This window comes from Passer domesticus, chromosome 14 (assembly GCF_036417665.1).
Source record: "Passer domesticus isolate bPasDom1 chromosome 14, bPasDom1.hap1, whole genome shotgun sequence".
Taxonomy (NCBI): Eukaryota; Metazoa; Chordata; class Aves; order Passeriformes; family Passeridae; genus Passer; species Passer domesticus.
Window position 1 is genome coordinate 14,998,434 of NC_087487.1, and position 19,583 is coordinate 15,018,016.

General features: G+C 41.8%; 1 protein-coding gene across 4 annotated transcripts in view; it reads left to right on the top strand.

The window, feature by feature from the left end:
• MCTP2 (multiple C2 and transmembrane domain containing 2) overlaps nucleotides 1-19,583 on the top strand; it is a 117,653-nt gene that overhangs the window by 6,034 nt on the left and 92,036 nt on the right. Inside the window, exons 1-5 of one of the 4 annotated variants that reach the window (XM_064388507.1) lie at nucleotides 8,329-8,346; nucleotides 8,456-8,553; nucleotides 9,337-9,924; nucleotides 15,047-15,109; nucleotides 16,224-16,332. In XM_064388507.1, coding sequence (XP_064244577.1) covers nucleotides 9,400-9,924; nucleotides 15,047-15,109; nucleotides 16,224-16,332 — 697 coding nt within the window. In that variant the 5' untranslated portion in view covers nucleotides 8,329-8,346; nucleotides 8,456-8,553; nucleotides 9,337-9,399. Of the gene's footprint in view, nucleotides 1-8,328; nucleotides 8,347-8,455; nucleotides 8,554-9,336; nucleotides 9,925-14,717; nucleotides 14,961-15,046; nucleotides 15,110-16,223; nucleotides 16,333-19,583 lie in introns of those variants that run through there. The other 3 variants (XM_064388506.1, XM_064388509.1, XM_064388510.1) reach the window with 3 other exon arrangements.

Sequence of the window (19,583 nt, forward strand, 5' to 3'; positions counted from 1 at the left end):
AGGATTTGTGTTCAGTTCAGCAAGGCCTCTTGTTCCTCCCATTCACCAAATGTTTCATAGTAGCATTTAACAAATAATCTGTCTGGTCTTTGATAGTAAGCAAATGAAAGCTGATCAAACATTCACCTACTTGGGTGCAAAAGTTGTTTGACCAGAAAACCTGCAGATCTGTTCAGCTGACTGTGAGCAGTTTGTATTTCAGGACACTTGCCAGATTGGTGACTCCTGTCCATATCTGCTAGACAGAGGAATTGAAATGTGAATAGCTCTTAAATCCATTAAAAAAATCCATTAAAACTACCACATCTTTAAAGGGTTTATTGACACCTGCTGAAAAGTTCTGAATTTGAGCTTTATGTGATTTTAACCCATGAGCCAAACCAGGAAACTGTATAATTATGACAGCTGAATTAAAATACCTTTTAGTCAGTATTCACCAGAACTAAACATCCATGATTATAAACTCATGTTTTATTGGTTAATTAGAGGCTAAGTAGTCATAATTTGTGCACTTAACATTTACTTTGAGAATATGTGAATGGGACAAGTGGTCAGCTTGATCTGTTCTAAACTATCCTGCCTGGAGCTATGTGTGCATGAAGGAGGATTAAAAACATACAAAAAACCCCACGGTGGTAGCAGTGTACAAAGGAGAAGCCAGTGTGGTTGGGCAGCAAGAGCTGTAAATATGTTTAAGTAATGGTATTTAAAGTTTAGCAATCTACCCCACCCTGCCTATGGCAAATATGCCACAGATGAATCAGGCCCAGATAGTTTTTTAAGGACTGCAGAATGTGTCTGCAGGTTTTCACTGAGCAGGTTTGTCATATTGAATCATAGAAAAACTGAAAGTGAATTTTAAATTGCTTCATCAGGTGTCATCCTGGCTCAGCAATGACAATATTCCTGTTTCGTGGAGCTTTTCTGATTGGATCACTTCCAGGAACCAGTATTAAAAAAAACAGGCTTTGCTATAGTTGAGGTTCTCTGAACTTCTGCAAGTAAAATCCTGAACAGGTCACTTATTATTCACCCCAGCAGAGTATTCCTAAGATTTAATTTTTGTCCCTTTTTTCAAGCTTAAAATAGTTACTGGAATCACAGTTTGTGGTTTTCTTGTGATGCTGCTGCTGCCTGTATGTAGGGACTTCATCCTTAGCAAACCAAAACCCCAGTGTTAAGACTTTAGAAGTGCCAAAGTATAATTGCTAATGGACGTGAATAAAATTTGCAAACTTTACCTGATCTTCTCAGTGAGGAAAGTAATGCTGTAGCAGCAACTGGAGACGAGGTGCAGGTTTGGAGTGCCCGGAGGCTGAAAACTCAGATGGTCGATGGAAAGAGAAACCTCAGTACTGGCTCTTTCCTGTGAAAAATGACTGGCCTTTCGAGATGTGCGCTGGCATATGTTCAGTCCTTACAGTTGGGAAAAAAGGAAGTTTAAAGGAGTCTTTGGGTTTGTGCTGCCGTTTGCGTGCCGAACACTTTGCTGTCATGACATCAGGGGTGCAGCGTGACTGGTTTTAGTGGTATGCATTGGCCTCTTCATATTTAAAGTACTAAATTATTGTCCAGGGTGAGACCCTCAAACACTTGACTTCACCAAGAGATTCCTAAGGGCTTTCTCTGTTTGTGTCCCTTCCCTTACAGCCTTCTCAGTGTGATGCCCAACTCCAGATATTTAAGTGCTGTTTTTTTTCTGTAGGAAGACCTGTGGCTCTTGCAGAAAATTAGGGCTACCACTGGTGCAATTCCCTCATTCAGTGCTGTGCTGCAACACACCAAACTCTCTTTTCTTTAGGGTTCTTCAGTTTCCTGCCTTTGGGAATTAAAAGACTGAAAAAACACTTGATGCCCTTCGCCTGTAGATACACTGAGGATCTGTGCCTGGCTTGTGCCATGTTACTGTGGGAAAGAGGAACATGCTGTAGTAAGGAAAAAAAAAATAGGCAAACCTGTAGGTTTTTGTCCTGGTCAAGTTGTCATGTCACTTTATGAATCAAAAGTGTTCTGGTTGAGTTATTTTGGTAAATTGTTAAATAAAGAATCACACAGAGCTTTTAATAGACCTCTCCTCTATAGTCACTGAAATTTGATAAGAAGTGTGACAGTAATAGTAGTTATTTAGGGAGAAATGCTGGCACATGGACGAGTAATTTGCGTATAGTCACAAGCTGCTTTCATTGAAATGTATGATTTAAGTGCTAGTAAAAGGCATGAGTTGATTTGGCCTCCAGTGGAAGTGAGTCTCTGATTTCCTTCCTAGGTTTGTTTTCCCTGAGAGTTATGGAAAGGGAGGATCTATTTCTGTGCACCTCTTGTTATAAAAATAAACCTTTTGTTATGAGGGAGGTGAGCAGGGGCTGGAAGGAGAGAGTGAGGAGGAAGGAGGCTGCAGGGCTGGATTCCCAGCAGAGTTCCTCCAGCAGGGACCAGTTCCCTCAGCATGTCTGTACCTGCCTCTATCCTGGTTTTGTGCTGTTCCTCATGTAAGCTCACTTACTTTAGAGCTCTTTTTATCTCATTCTCTGCTTGTACCTACACCTCTCCTTCCCCTTGCTGCTCGCCAGCTTTCCCTCTCCCCCTGCTCCTCCAGGTGCCAGCATTCCCGGGGATTTTCTGATGGGATTGGGGACAACGAGACAAATGATAAACCAGATTCAGTCATTGGGGAAGAAGTGTTCCAGTTGCTGGTGTGATCTCAGCAGTTGGCACAGTGCCTTCCAGGAGAAGGATCTGCCCCTGCAGGATCTTCCTTGGAGTCTGTTTGAGGTGCACATCATCCCTGCAGGAAGCAGATCTTTGTGCACAGGTGTCCCTGGAGAGCTCTGCTGCCCAGCAGGTGTTGTTTGCACTGTAAATATCATATCTGATTGCCCCATTCTGGTACAATCCCACAAATTCTACTGGAAAGGTTGAAAGGGCCTTTTTGCTTGCACAGGTACAATTGCAAACCACAATATTTTGAAGAAAGCTCAAAGAGTGGAAGGAACTTGTGAAATATGTTTGTAAAAATACACCCAAACACTTCCTCCTTCATTTCCTCTCTACATACTCATCATTTTTCTTCTGTTTTAGAAAAGACAGAAGCAAAATGAAAGCAATACTTTCATAAGCTGGAGGCAGGTGCACGGTATTTTCTCAGTAACTTTCACTATCAGATACTATTTTAAGATGCTTGTAGCAGCTGGTCGTTCTCATATTTCTCCTAGTTACTGTCTGCTCATAAATGTTGAGAAAAAAGCCCTCCAGATTATGCAAAAGAGCCTCTAAGGAGTTAAAGTGGCCCTGTTCCTCTCTTGCTGTTAAGTGGAGGAGGATGTGTGCTTGTTTCATGTGTTTGTGAAAGATGAAACTCGTCACATTTCAGCCAATTAAAAATCAAAAAGCCAAGCATGGGATCTAAAAGCCCAGAGCCCAAAACCCCATGAATATGTGAAAAAACCCCAAACCCAACTGAAAACAACAAACTCCAAACCTAAAATAGAAAATATTACTCTAGATGCCTTTATTATCTGCATGTAACAACCAGGATTTTCTTTAAGCTTTGTATTTACCCTGGATGTTACTTGTGATCTTCTGCAGAGTCTGTCGATTTCTTTCATCCCACATCACGAAAATAAAGCTGGTTTGTTTTGGTTTTCTTGTTTCCATTGAAGCGTGTGAAATTGTTTCTTATGAAGCACTTGTTCTAGTTTGGCTGACAGCAACAGGTCAAGTCTCTATTTTATTTTATATATTTGAGTTTAGCATCCCGCTACGCTCTGCAAATGAATCTGTTACAGCAGAGCAACAGAAGAGCAGGATCTGTATCCACAGACTGGCATCATTTGAAGCCCTACAGGGAAGCTTAAGCTCAGTGGGAAGATTTGGGAGCTGCCCAAGCCATGACCCTGCTTTAGCAGCAAATCACCTGTGCAGTGAAGATTTTACCTGCACTGCATCAGTGCACTCTCTGTGATGCTTGTTAGTGCTAAAAATAATTCTAACACTGATTTCCCCTGGGTAATTACCCTGTGCAGACTCAGATTGAGATTAGATTATTTTTTCTGGTGCCTTATCAAATTTAAGTCCAGGTATTTGCCATATGCTGCAGGGAGAAAAGGCTGTCTCAGCTTGTCCGTATTGTGCTGTAGGGAATTCAGTGTCCCTTGCTGCCTTCTGGGATCACACCCAGCTCAGCCTTCCACTTGGGACTTGTTTTTTTGTTTTTTGTTTTGTTTTTTTTTGTTTTTTTTTTTTTTTGCAAAGGAGGCACAGTGCTTGCTTGAAGGTGTTGGTGATCCAAGGAAGGAACATCCTGCCCTTGGTAAAGTATTCCCTTTTAATAACTGATGCTGGGTTTGGAATGCTCCAGGGCAAACTGGTAATGCTGAACATAGGTTTACTTTATTTGGATGATATTTTCTTATCTCTGTGGCTGTTGGTGCTTAGCATAAAGCATTGCCAGATAAGGGACTGAAAGAAGCCATTGCAGGGAAGGAAGTGTTGGTTTCTTTAGAAAAAGTAATTCCATTCCTAGTAATGGTTTGTCTTTGGCTGTGTTTGAGCTACAATGATGTTAAAAACCTGGGGTACTTGGTGTGTTCTGTTATAGAAATAACCACCCACCACATGCAGTGGTTGTTCAGCCAGCAGAGAGCTATTTCCCTGATATTTTCCTTTCTCTCCCAGGGAAGAATTGTTTCATTTATGGCTCCTAGAGCCAGAAGACTCAATTTATAGCAAAAAGATAAAAGAAAAATATGAAAAAAAGTCCTCAGTCCCTTTTCCCCCTGCTCCCTTATCACCTTCTTGTCAGCCTTGTTTCTCAGTGCACTGAATTCAGACATTATAAACCTAATGGAGGTTATAAACTCATATTAGAACTTTCCATGGCCAAATATTATGTTGCATAAGAGAAATGTAATTATCTTTTTTTGTAATTTGTGCAATGTCTCATGCGTTTGGTTTTAAGTCAGTGAATGTGCCAGACAGGCAGAGATTGGGGTGACTATTCTATTGCAGAGCAGCCAGAATCAATAGAGGTTTTACACTGAGGGAGTTCCATTAGTTCCTTCCAATTTGAACCTATGCTAATATGCATGCAAGTGAGGAGCACCTTCCTAGCAGCTTCTGATGCATGTGTTGGTAATTTCAGCTGCCATGGACTTAAGTGTTTATTAGCATTTAGTTGTAGGTGAAAACACACTGATTGAATTTGAACTTAGAGGTGGCTGGCATGCACACTGACCCAAAGTTTTCACCTTCACTGGATAAGCAAATGAGTATAAGGATTAATAGATTTAATTAACCTAGAGCTGTAATAGTGCTGGCATGGTGCTCAGGTGTGTTTTTGTCATCTTGGCTGACTTTGAAGATGGTATTTAAATATATTAACCAGGAGCATCTTCAGTGGACACGGTGCATTTCTGCGTGTGCAGGGAATGGTTCCATAGTGAAGAAAGACAGTTTCTTCTATAATTTCCAGTGTGTAAATCAGTTTGGGTTTGTTCAGTTTATTTGCTTGGTTATATTGGGTGCTTTTATAATATTTTCAGTGTCTTGCAGTATTTCTCTCTTGTGGCTTTGCTGGCTTCCTGTCAAGTCAGTAAGTGAAGTAGAATTGCAGGATGATTTCTCTAAGCTTTCAGTGGCATTTGAAATATCTCTTCTAGCCACCTGGTAGAACATCTAAAAAATCATTTAGCTCTAAATATTATATGAATTTAAGGGAGTGCATATGGAGTGTTTTACTGAAAGAAACCATAGCACATAATTTTTTTTTTGAAATCTCAAGGACCATAATTAGGAGATACTTAAGGGAGGATAAAATGCTAGAAATATTTGTTCTGTCACAGTGAGCTGTGACCAACATTTTTGTCAGTAATCCTTTCTCTCTTGTCCCTATTGCCCCCAAAAGAGGAGGAGATGGCAAAATAAAAGGATATAATAAAAATGACAGGTGCAATCAAAAGCAGTCCCTCTGAAGGAAGAGATTAAAGTATATGGATTCTTCCGAGCATTTGAGATTTGGCAGCATATTAAAGAGAAAGCTGAAGGAGATAGACTAAAAACATGATCTTTTTCTTGATACCTAAGAAAAAGGAGCCATTCAATTAAATCAAAAACAACAGAGTTAAATTGATAACAGGAAGTGTGTCTCTTTGAATGTTTTCTGTTTGCAGATTTTTGCTACAATGTGCCATTGAAAGGGGAAGAATAAAGAGGCCAATCTTAGACCAAGAATTTGCCAAAATATGTTTTTTCCCTGTGGTTGCTTAGTGAATCTTTGGCAATAGAGTTGGCCATGAACTTCTGAGGCTGAGGAAGGAAGAGAGAAAACTTCTGGCCTGTGGAGGATAAGGACTACATGAACAACATGTTGGTACCAAGGGCCCACTTTCTACATGCATTGGAGAATTTCTCTCTCTTCAAAATAAAGTATTTCTATTGATGCTGTTCTGTATGGAAGAGAAAAGCAGAGGAAATTGATGGGGGAAGAAAGAAGAGTTGTATGTGTGAGTATGGGCTGGCCCCAGCAATTTTGGCTCCAGCACCACTGGGGAGAAGGGTGATCCCCATTCCCAATCTTCCAGTGATCTCCCTAGGGAACATTTCTTGTCATGGTGCTGATCTGTGTGTCTTCTGCTTGAGCTGAGGAAGTGAAAAAGGAGATGGCTGATGTCAGAGTGCATTTGCCCTTCAGACTGTATTTACCCTTTTCTCAGATGAGAGCACATTGTGCATTTATTGTTAATTGTGTATCATAGCCATCATTTGGGTTGATTTATTTGTAAATACAATACTTCTATGAGAGAAGTTGTAGCTGCAGCAGGAATGTGTGTGCAGAGGTTCAGGGGCAGAGTACAGTTAAAGTTCCAGGCAATCCAGTGACCAGGGATGGGCTTCTTTCTTCTGTGGCCTCAGTCAGACAACCTGCTGCTTCCTGTGCAGCAAATATCACTGATGTGTTGCTCCAGTGTGGCAGCTGTGAGGTGGCAGCTCAGTGGAGCCATCCCTGCTGTCTTGACAAAACCACTTACACAATTTTCTTAACGTTTTGGTTCCACTGTGTTGTTGCTGGGCTTGAAGAGAACTCTGCCCGCTGTGGGTTAAATGCAGGTAGATATCAGAGACACAGTGTGGTCCCTGTTAGAATGGGCATTTCTAATCAGCAACTGAGGCAATCCAGCTGGGAAAAAGAACATTTGACTTGGGGAAAGCAACTGGAAAAACCTACAGGAATAGGTCTGCTCCTTGGTAACAAAATCTCAAGGCAAACAAAATAAAAACAACGGCAGTGGGTCCTCAAAGCGAGAGGGGTGGAGAATAACAGGAAGGGAATGGGAAGCACTAAGTGCCTTGGGAAGTGGATGTTGAGCTGGGCTCTGCCTTTATTTGCAGCATCTTGGCTCCAGCAGGTTTCAGTACAAGTAGGCGAGCCATGCAGAGAGCAGTAGCAGAAGATGAGTTGTTTAAATGACTCCCAGTAGTGTGTTTCATAATGTTTTGTGCAAACGTGTTTAGCCCAATAACTTCTGTTGCTGGCACGTGAACACTGCCAGGGAGGCTGTGGCTGCCTTGTCAAGATTTTATGGAGACGGGGAAGGGCCTCAGTGAAAGCTCTCAGCTGGTGTGGGCAAATCCAGCCATGTCTCGTGGGGTTGTGCAGGGCATCCAGCACAGGCATCCCTCCCTCCATCCCCAGTCAAATTGGGCTGGCATTTATGTCTTTTCTCCTCCCTCTGTAAATCTGTTGTGCTTCATCCTGAGTTCAGTGAGAAATACAAAGGGAAAAACCCAATTTCAGTTTGTCCATGTGCACTTTGATATTGTGGCTATGTTAAGCTGATGCATCTATACTAACACACTTGCCTGTTTGGGCAAAACCTGTTATTGGCTTATGAATGCATGCAATGCCATTGAGCTTATTCATTTATTGTGTTGAAGATAATAATGCTGATATTATTTATTTGCCAATATAAATAGGGGAGGGGAGGATTGTGCAGCTTTGGTTAGACAGCAATGCAGTTAGAGAATTTTTTGTAGATTCCTGAACACTCTGCAAGTGTGGTGAGGTTAGTCATAAAGTTATTTAAATAAGTTATTAAGTAACTGGTTATACAGCCTCATTCAAATTAATGAATGCAAGAGTAGATTTCTTTGAAAGCAAGCAGTAATTTCTCTGCGTGCATTAATCTAACAATTATGTTTCTGTTGCCTGTCCTGGTGTTTTTCCTCATAATCAGGAAAACAGTGGGAAGCAATTTTTTTGTTGATTATGCAATACTTAGAAGGTAAACATGCAGTGAGTTTAGGAACAGCCCTCATGTAGTTAATGGGTGTATATTACCGAGGACGTGGGTATGTACTGTAACCTCTGTGTGTGTGACTGTAAAGGAGTAAATCTGCAGGTTTCACCAGCTTTTTCCTTACTGGGTTTTGATGATGATTTGACCACCTCTTTTCACAGAGTAAGGATGATTGCTCAGCTGTTAACCACGGAAGAGTCTGTCTGTGAGGATATTCCTGTGCACAGAGGTGTCCCTGCTCCCTTACGATGCACATACAGTAAGTGATTTTATTTTAGCTCTTTTATTCCTGACCCTCTCAGCTGTGTAAGTGCTCTTTATGAATCAACTCAAAGATGAGTCCACTAGCAGGTTTTCAAAAGTGACCCATCCATCCATTTTTCTATTATTTTTCTCTCAGTTGCCTGCTTTACAAGGAAAACTAATTCTGCAGATTTCACTGACAGTGGGTTAATGTAAGGGAGTGTTTTGGGGTCCCAGGTGGGATTCCTCAAGTTCCATGTCCTCTCTTCTGCCTCAGCTACTTACTTTGTGGAGCTGTTTTACATGTCTGTAAACAACACATCCTGTAAGAATCCGTGTAGCCTTGGAAATAGCCAACAAAGCCCTACATGGCCTGGGAAAGTGGCAGCAGAAATGTCAGTGCCAGCTTTGCCAGGAAGTTTTGTGTGCTTGCATTATCACGATTTAACTCCCATCAGTAAGCTTTGTACAGAAACAGTTTCAAATTGGATAAATATCAAGTTTTCACAAATCAGGGCTTGACAGAAGAAGAAATATAATGTCCCCTCTTGGAAATAATGAAGTAGTGGGCAGACATTGCATTTTTGTGTAGGAATAAATACTTGCTCTGGCTGTTTTCCTCCTAAATAATCAAACCTACCCACCAGATTGTATTTGGAAGCACTTACTAATGTGACATGCTCCGTTTTAACTGTTCAGAGAAATGACTGAAAGTTTTAAGATGAGACAACATGAATCATAGTCTTGAGCGGCTGTTCACTTTTGTGATTGACTTGCCTCCTTCCTACGTTCCTTTTAGTCACCCTGGGGATCGCTGAAGCTGTTCTGTGCAGGCGGCATTGCTGAGATTCCCCCTGCAGCCATGGACTTGGACAAGCAATCCGTGTGGGGATCCCTAAAACAGAAGACCCGGCCGTTCCTGCGGAACCTGAGTGTGAGGAAGACAAAGAAGAGGTCTGGCAAGATGCTGGAGAGGAAGGGCCACTCCTTGGACCGCTGTCTCAGCGTGTCAGTGCCTGACATGCTGGAGGTGGAGACTCTCATGGAAGAAGAAGAAGAAGAAACGACTTACTCAAGTGCTCAGGTGTTGTCGAGCTGCTCCCCCAAGAGCTTTTCCAGGTCTGTGGTGTCCCTGAAGAGCAGAAACACTTCGGTGAAGGCAGTGGGAGAGGACTGGCTGTGGGCGTCGCAGCAGAGGACGCGGACGGAGGTGACAGTCACCCCCCCAGACACTCAAGCTGTGGGCATTCACCTGGTGTCCTCGCGAGGAGCTGAGGCTGAGGGCAGCCCCGTGTCTGAGGGGAAGAAGAGGAGATCCAGCGAGGACCTCTTTGACCTGCTGCAGAGCTCCCGGCTGAGCGCCGCGCTGAGCGAGGAGGGGACAGAGGTGGGTGCTGGAGCAGCAGTGGGGCTCAGTCGCCACCTCCTGTGGGCTCCTTGTGCTGCTCCTTATTTTCTGGCTTATAAAGGGATGGAGGATCCAACCAAGGCCAGGCTGGACCGGGCTCTGAGCAGCCTGGTGTAATAGGAGGTGTCCCTGCCCATGGCAGGGGCTGGAATGAGGTGAGATTTAAGATCCTTTCCCATCTGAACCATTCTGTGAAGAGGGGGCTCTGTTCAAGGGATGAATGAGCAATGCAAATAAGCCTAAACTTTATACACATTATTCAAGACTAATTCAGCTATCCTTCCTGTCAGTCTGGGGCTGCAAATAACACTGCTCCAATTTTTTAGTTCTTTTATAATTCTTCTATTATTTGTAATGACAGTTCAGATTTTTCAGACCTGTTGGAATTGCTTGCTCAAATCAAAAAGTTGTTGCAGTTCTCTGAGCTCTGAATTGAGGTGCTGATACATTTGCTTTCTAGTTAATATAGTTACCAGGATTTCTGTGTAGCACAATCAATTTGCCATCCTCCCACTTGAGACCGATAAAGGCAGTAAGTGAAAGATGGCTGTGAGCTCTGCCTGTTCCTGGAATTAACCAAAACAAGCACATGATGGGGAACAGAACATGTAGCTTCATTCTCAAGACTGTTTTTTGATTTTTGTAGTGATGACTGAAGGAGGTGAAAAACTAAAATGTTTTCTCTGCACTGTCTTGTTCTCCCCTTTTCTTCCCCCTGCTCTGTGGCCAGTATTTGTGCCTGGACATAGTGTCCCAGGAGGAACAGAGACCAAGACTGTCATGAAATTAATTCCTGCCTGGCCTGAGCAAATTGGGAATCCTGAGGAGCTCTATGATAGCTTCATTATATCGACAGCAGGTGAAGATTGTGGCTGCAGGAAACACTTCAGGCAAAATTTGTTTTAGTTAGATTTTGTGGAAGTATGTCTACTCCTGTTGAGTCCTCTCTGGGAAGGTTTCTGAGGCCTTTTTCTCATTACCTGATTGTTGCAGTTGTGGGAGCTGCCTCTATAGTCATCCAAGATGCCAAAATGGGACCTGGGCGTTTTTTATTCCAAGTCTTCCCTTGGGAATAGGGATTTCACAGGTTAATTGGTTTTTAATTGCACCTTCAAAAGGATGATTAGCACTGATGTGGGGAAAGTGATCCTTTCTGATATAAACTGCTTGTTTTGCATCTCAGAGGCCTGTGTATTCCTACCAAATAGGTGTTGGCTCCCAGTCTGTTGTGATGCAAAGTGTCAGACTGGTAGTTACTGACCATCACTTGCAGCGTAGGGTTGCTAAATTGTTCACAAATTGGTTTCATCTTGCTGGAGTGTTCTTTTTTTTGAGTGCTACTTAAGAAAAGCGACTGAAATAGTATAGTGCTTTGTTTCTCTGCTCAAAACGTTACTCAGAAGTTGTTGCACATCACTCAGTATATGGTAAATATATGGCCTCTCATTATTTTGGAAGTTTTTCCAGGTTGTTTTAATGATAGCAGCAGCTTTTTCCTGCTGTTGTATGCCAGAAACCCTAATCTAAAATCTACCTCAGCGCAACGAAGTTAATACTAAGTCCTGCTTTGATTTTGGGCAAACTGAGTGCTCTAGGAGAATGAAGTACCTGTATAGTGATGAAATAGCTTAACCTCAAGTCAAGTTTCATCCAGATGCACAGTCTGAGTCTGGCTTATTTCCTGCAGCACTTACATCTTTACCTAAATGTGTATTTCTGTATTTGCTGGTGTGTGTAAATCATTTGGTATTTACTTGTATGGCAGATCATCTCTCTGTGTGAATATGCTCCCTTACTGTAACCAGCCTCCAGTGCAACTTATATTTTTCCTTGAGAATAAAAGGAGAGAGTGAAGCAAAAGAAAGTAGAAATGAATAAGGAGTGTTGAGCAAATTTAATTATATTGAATCTGGTGAAAAACAAGTTCAGTATTAGAAGGCAGGGTGGAACTAAATGATGTGTAAGGTCCATTGCTGCCCAAGCCTCAATATTCTATGATTCTGTGACAACTTCAATATTCAGCTTTGCATGTACTTAATTGAACAGTAACCGGATTTGTACTGTGTGCCTCGGATGGGAATAGTTTGTTATAGAGGACTTTGGTCCCTGAGTGCTGGGTGGGGTTGCTCTGAGGAGCACAAGAGTTCCCATTGTTCTCGTGTGAGCATCACTCCCTGCCCAGGGAGGTAAATCCGAAGGAAGGCAGATCCCTGGAACAAAACAAACTACAAAAAGCAGAAATGTAGGTTGAGCTTCTTTCCCCCCTGAATTGCTTGTCACATGCCACCTACGCATTTCCTGGTTGTCTTTGGCCACCTGATACTGTGAGATCCTCAGGGGTGAGATCAGCATGTGCTTGTGGTTTTGTCACTTGTCTGAACTCCCCTGCAGAGCTGGGGGTGCTCAGCACAGCCCGTCCTCACCAAGGCTCTGCCCACAGGTACCATTTCTCCATTTGTCGAGAGGTTTGCTCTGTGTTCCCTGTTGCTGAAGAAGCAGCATGTTGAATCCCTGCGTGATTGAGGTTGTAAAAGGTTCCTGTAATGCCATTTTTTTTTGCCATTGGGTTTTGTCCATGGCCACGTGTCATTGCTGAAGTGCTCTGATATTTCTTTATCTCCTTGCCAATACTTTGCAGTGAGTCACTGGCCCAAAGCCTCGTCCTGTTGCAGATGCACTCAGTGGTTTTGTATTTTGAATAATTCTGCAGAAATCAGGGGAGGCAGAGGTGGGAACACTTGTCAAGAAGAACTTTCAGTTTATGTACATTCATGCATCTACTCTTGCTTGATTTATTTTCATGCAAATATATTTAGGGCTGTAACCCCCCTGGGTGTGCCCACTTTTGTTTAAAGTTGAGAAGTCACTGTAGTTCGATAAAATCAAGGTTTCAGGACCATGTTTTCACCAAGACTTTTATCTATATTCAGTGATCTCACTGCAGTTAGCTACCTAGAATAACAGTCATTTATATAATGTGAAGCTGAAATTAAAAAAAAAAAACAAACCAACTTTTTCTGTTTAAAATTATAATTGTTCAGTATCTGTGGATGTAATGCAAGTAAACAAAAAACAGAATAAAGACAAAATCATAATTTTGAGGGTAATTCTTTTTTTATAAATGATGTCAAGCTAGCCAAGACAGCACTTTAAAAATTACTATAATTTCAATACAGTTCTTTGATCCCATGTTAGTGCTATGTAAAACAAGCTGTAAAGAGAGACCATTACCAGTGCCAATGATGGTGCCTGAAGGAGATTTCTGTGAAGCCAGAGACTCCAAGAAACACTAAGTTTAATGCACATGAGTGAGATTTTATGCATACTAGTCAGAAAATTCAAAGTTAGGGTTCCCCTAGCAGCTGTAACTCTGCTCTGTTGTGTGAGAAAATTCTTCTGCTGCTCTTTATGATGATAATTTTTCCACTTTTAATGTGTTTTTGCAAGGTGGCCAAGTTATGATTGCTGTGGGAACCATAAAGTTAGATTTTGTCTGTCATGCAAGGGAAATCTTACTTGCAGTGCTGGATTACTGTACTTCCTGATATGTAATATATGTATCTGCGGGAAGAGGAGGAAAAGAATTGCACAAAGGGTATTTATGTTTATTTCAGCATGTCAATACAGCTAAGATTTATGTACTTTGGTGCAGGAGCAGGTTGCCTTTTAAATGTTTCTGTAGTGCTGCACACAATGCTGCTCTCATTGGAGAGGTTTGGATGTTCCCACACGTTCACATGAGGATCGAATTCCACCTTGTGTGCATTTCTGCAGACCCAGATTGCCCTTAGCATAAATCTTTGTGCTCGAATGGGCTGCGGTTGCCCTGCATCAGACCAGAGGAGTTTCCCAGGCATGTTGGTCCTCTTCAGCTGAGATGATGGTCATGGGCTCTTGGAGCAGCCAGAGGAGCATCAGAGGTGTCCTGGCTGATGAATCACTTCAGACAGACTCCATGCTGGGCCACTGTACCCTCAAGGTTTTGGATGAGTCAGTATTTAGGAACAAATGTTTGACTTCCTCTCCTAAAAAGTCCTTTGGATCTTCCAGTTATTGCAGCAAGTTGGGGGAAGTACATGTTTGTTGTATTTTTATTTTCTCTGGTGGGTTTAACCCACCAGGCAGCTAAATATCACACAGTTTCTCTCTTATTCTTTGCTCAGTGGGAACCATCATATGCAAGAGAGAATTGAGGGTAAAATGTAAAATTTGTGGGTTGAGATAAAGACAGGAAAGGACAGAAAAGGAAGAAGTAATTACTTTAATAATATTTTATGCATTATAATATAAAGGTGGTATAACACAAAAGTCTAAAATTTATATTAATTCTATATTTTATATACTATTTAAATTTCATTAATATTTTTATAGAAATGATACAACAAAATATTCAAAACATGTGAGCACAGTGCAATTATTTATCACCTGCTGACTGATATCTAGCCAGCTCCTCAGCAGAGGGACAGTACTTGTCCAGCAACAACTAAAATCATCAGTGTGCTATCAACATTCTTCTCACCCTAAATCCAAAACAGAACACTGTACCAACTACTACAAGGAAAATTAACTCATCCAAAGCAAGGACACCTCTCCCCTTGACAATTTCTGTTTAAATTTCCCCCTGAGCAATTTTTTTTTAAACTCAAACCAAACAAAAACAACCTCACACAAACAACAAAAAAAACCCTCAAACACCAAACCAAGTTAAAAAACTATTTAAAAAACCTTTAAGTGGAACTTGCTTTTTGGGTGGTGAAGGAGAAGTTGTGGTAAAGTGAGAGCAGCCAGCTGCCAGACACAACAACCTTCAGACATCAGAAGAGTTTTGTGATAAGAACCTTCAGCACCCAGTGCTGGGGAAGAGAAGAAGAAGAAATTTATTCCTACCTGGAAGCAGGGTCTTATTTTTCCTGGATTAAACTCAAGAGACTAAGAGCAGTTACCGTAAAACAGGAAAAAGAAATATATATTTAAATTATCTATAAGCATAAGTAAGAGCATTTCATTCCTTACATGTATGTATGAGTAATTTCTTGACTGATGCTAGGAGCATTTTCTTTCCTCTATTATTGTCTAATTCATTGTATCATTTGTTTTATAGTACCCATGTGGAGAAATGGATTTTGACTCTTCCCTATCATCTCAAAACTTTGATGACCAAATGGTAAGTCCTGTCATTTTGAAGCTTGATCAGAAACACAATTTATTTTAGATTTAGGTTCTTTGCTTCTTACAAATTCAAAAACTCATCAGGTGAAGAACCCATCCAAGAGATTGGCCCAGTGTGTTAGTTTTTTTTTTGAGGGGGGTGTTTCAGTTGTGGGGGATTTGTTTATTTAGTGGTGGGTTTATGTTTTTGTTGTTTAGGTTTTTAGTAGTTCAAAGTGGTTGCTAATTTTGAATAGACCCAAACGTTCTGGATTTTTTGAAGTACTCTATAATATCTACATTGTACTGGTAACTGATGAGAGCAGCAGCATGAATATTCAAATGACAGTGTAGGAACAAACTGGATTAAAGTAAATACAGCAAATAACACAGCTGTAAGCTTTGACAGATAGCAAAATCAGTTTTAGGGCAGTGTGAAGAGGCCCTGGCAGTTCTGACATGTTATTCTCATGTGAAATGTTTGCTTTGTGGATGAACTTCTCTGCCTTTGCCCTCTGATAACCTCTCAAGTGCTGTCCAGAGCTGTTTTCACCAAGTGTATCAGCTGGAGGATGATGCTGAGCTGTGTAACCCTTGAGCAAAAATCCTCTTGAGTTTGCTTCTGCTAAAGCTCACAGCCAGCACTGCCTGCCACTGGCCTTCTCTCTTCTGGAGCTGCACAAAGAAGTCCTGTGCTCTCCTCTCAGCAGCTGTGTGAAATGTTTTCTTCCTCCTGAGGTTATCAGGTGGTTACAAAGGACTTGATGATGTTTAGAGGTCCCTTGCAACTTGAGAGATGCTATGAATGGTCAAGAAATAGCTCAGAAAAAAATGAGCTGATAGGATTTGGAAAACCTGTGCAGGCATTTATGATTGTTATATCACCACTCATTTTCAGGTGCTTTGTTGAACATGCTTGATGCTGATACGTAGCCACTTGCCTAGTGAAGTAAAGCCTGGGAAAGAAATTTTTTTTCTTTTCCCTTTTTTTTTTCTTTTTTTTTCCTTTCTGTCAAAGATTGCCCTAAGGAAAGAGCAGAACTTTGTCTCTGCAGCGGCACTGGGAGCACACCTGCCTCATTTATGATCTGCTTCAAGAGGTGTGTGACTGATTCCTTTGTTCTCCCTAGGCTCTGGAGGAAGCAAACGACTGCCTGAGTGAGCTGCCCAGCCCCTTTGCCTACCTGCTGACCATCCACCTGAAGGAAGGCAGGAACCTGGTTATCAGGGATCGCTGTGGTGAGCCCCACCTTCCCTCTGGCTTCCTGCAGAATTCACACACTTTATCACTTTGTTCACTCCTTTATCACTGATCTCAGTTTGGCAGCAAGCTGGCTGCTTATCTGCAGTGCAGCAAGTCATGGGCTTGTGTCTCTCCTGCAGGTCAGAGCACTCAGAGGTTGGGTTTATCCACCCTGGTTACACAGGGGAGGGAGCTGCCCTCTGCCTGTGCACCTGCAAAGCTCCTTCTTGGCTGCCCTTAGCACCTGTACCCATTCAGGAACTGCAAGGAATTCTATTTGAATTTAACCTCCAATTATTCTCTGGAGGTTTTTTTTTAAATGATGGAGCTGCTCTTAGGACTACTTTTGGGGTTATCTGTAAAAGATGTTGATAAAAGGGGAAACCACAGGGGCAGGGCTGTAAGCCAACAATCCTCTCTAACCTGGCATGTGACTGAGCAATGACAATCCTAAAAGCCCAAAACCCCACCCTCAAATGACATATCAGATAAATTGTAAAATATTTTGGGAATTCCTGGAAAAAATATGTGAAAATGCCTTCCCTTAACCTGGCTTTTATTCAGGATGTTGAAAGAGGGAGTAGAAATGCTTATGAGCAGCCAGTCACTTGCTGTGGAGGGAAGAGCTGTCCTGCCAGAGGCTCTGTGCAGCCTGTAGCACCCTGAGGCAGCAACTGTGTCAGGACCTTCAGTCTGAACCTGTAAAGAGAGCTCTTCCATATGTCTAGGCTTGATTTCATTTTTTTTTTTTTCCTGCATGTGGAAACAGTTCTGGTAGTTTTGTCTTGCAAAATGTCTGAGCAGCTTCTTTTGAGATGAGGCCATGGGGTTTATTCATTTGGTTTTAAACAAAATCAGCTTGCAGAGCCTAAAGGCCTGTGAGGGTTTGCACCTGGAAGGACCTGTCTGATTTCACATGAGGTGCTCGCTGGGATTTCTGTTGCCTGGTATCTCAGTTAACTTTTTCCATGCTGGTTTTTCATGGCTTCACAAAACAGTAACTTTTGGATGAGTGTATGCTTGTTTTTCCTACCAGTTTTTGGAAGGAATGAACCAGTACCTAGATTAAGATCTTTAGTGGTTATACAAAAGCCTGTATTTCCTAACAGTGTAACAGTTGATCAGATTTTACTAGCTGGCTGCACAAGCCAGGACACATCCAACTTTTCCTAGGAAAAAGATACCAGAAATGAGCAACTCCAGCAAAGTAGTATTTCTGGAGAAGACAGAGCATACTTTGCTCTAGGCTGTGTTTTGTTGTGTAAGAAAGCAAATGCTTGTCTTAGTGAAGCATTGGACAGCACAGGGAAACAACATAAGGGGGGAAAAAAATCCCTTTGGATGAGTCTCTGTTGCTTTGTGGTAAATGACCTCTCATTTAGTAAACTGAGTATGTGAGGGGATGCTTCCTTCAGTAAAACTGCTGCTTTTTATTGCACAGGCAGCAGGAGGGGAGAAAACAGTGCCTTAATGATTATTCATCAGTCACCGCCATGCAGTGGTGGCTCCTTAAAAAAATAAAAAGCCCACAGTGGATGCCCATCATTACAGGGCTCTGCTGTCACTCAGGTTATGTGACATCCTTGTGTGATGCTGGGGCTTGACCTACAGCCACTGGGCTTTCTCCACGTGCCTTTGAATGTGGGAGGTTGTCAGCTCTGCTCATCTCTTCAGTGTGAGAAAGCCCCAGAGATAACTTGTGGGCTGGGAGTGTGTGGCTTCCCTCCTCTCCCCCCACCCTGGTGCTGGTTAGAGCTGCTGTGCTGGGGTGTATCAGTGTGCTCTGAATAATTTGAATTTAGCAAAATTTAGCAAATTCAAAAATAATTTGAATTTAGTGGAGAGTTTATGCCCCAGCATCTTTAGCCTAAATAAGGTTTAACAGAAGTCTTGTAATTTTCCTAAATTTTAATTTTCATTTATTATGCAATCAGCGATTTATCTGGAAAAAAAATCTCAAAGCAGTTATCTAACCCATCAGTTTACACTTTTTGAGGGAGTTTCTTTATCTACATAAAGAAAATGGTATTTAAGTGTGGTGTCCTGCCTTCTTCTCATGTTTGCATTTTCCTCCTAAATTTTGTTTTACAACAGTTTAAGTAGCTCAGGCTTAGGGGCTGCAGTGTGGGTGGGTGATGCCCTCTCCTGGCAGCTGAGTAAAGTCTCTTGTGCTCATGTTCAGTCTGTTTCTGCCTCTGTTTTGTCCCAGTGTAAGAAGTATTTATCTGTGTGTACATGTAAAAATAAATCTAAGCTGTGTGACCAAGGAGAGAAATTTATGACATTGGAAAGAGCTATTGCTAAAAACCATCCTGGCATTACTCATCAAAATCACAGGTTTGTCCCTGAATTTATTAATTGTATGCTTAAGTTATTAATTAGGGAATAATTATGCTTGGCCAAGTAAAGGTGAGCAGGAGTTCCATTTAGAACTGCAGACTTCACTTTTTTCCAACTTTCCCAGTATTTTTTCTGACTCTTTGCCTCACTATGTACTGCTGTTTCCAGGATATGTTCCCTTTGGTGTGATATAAATTCCTCCTTCACTTTACCAGATTTTTATTACATTTTTTTTCCTCCTCATAATATCAATCCTGTTAACATCTGCTCTCTCCAATTTTTTCCTTCACTTTTTACTTCTTGCATTGCTTTTTATCTGTCTCTTGTGTCTCTCTTGTGGCTTTCTGCAGCTCCTCTCATTGTACTGCTCTCTTTAGAGAGGCTGCATCAGCCCAGGACTCTGGTTCAGAGATGCATGTGCTTCCTCTAAATTGCACAACAATGCAGAAAAGAAAAATAAACCAAAGTTTCAGTGTTTTCTTCTCCTCTATCTATTTTTTGAAGAGTAAGTGAAAGAAAAAGCCTCTGTACAGCAACACCCAACATATGTGCCCCAGCCAAGGAATCCAAGTGCTGCTGGAGAAGGATCTTAGTTCTGGTGGAAAGTAGAGAAGCTCCAAAAACTCCTTTTTTTGGGTCAAAATCAGTGTTCTGTCTAGGGATGCAGGAGAAGAGAGGTGTTACCTGTTGGTCATCAGCTTGCTTGGAGTCTGATTTACTTGCTTACAGTCTCACCCAGTCACACAGCAGAAACTATCTAAGCAGATGGTAAATTTGGCATGTTACCTGTGTGCACCTTTGGGGCCAAAGTTAGGCAGTGCATGGGTCTTACATTTATACTTCTTGTAGGGGATGAGCCAAACATTGAAGATTATGTATGTGTGTACATACACAGCACCAGAAGTTT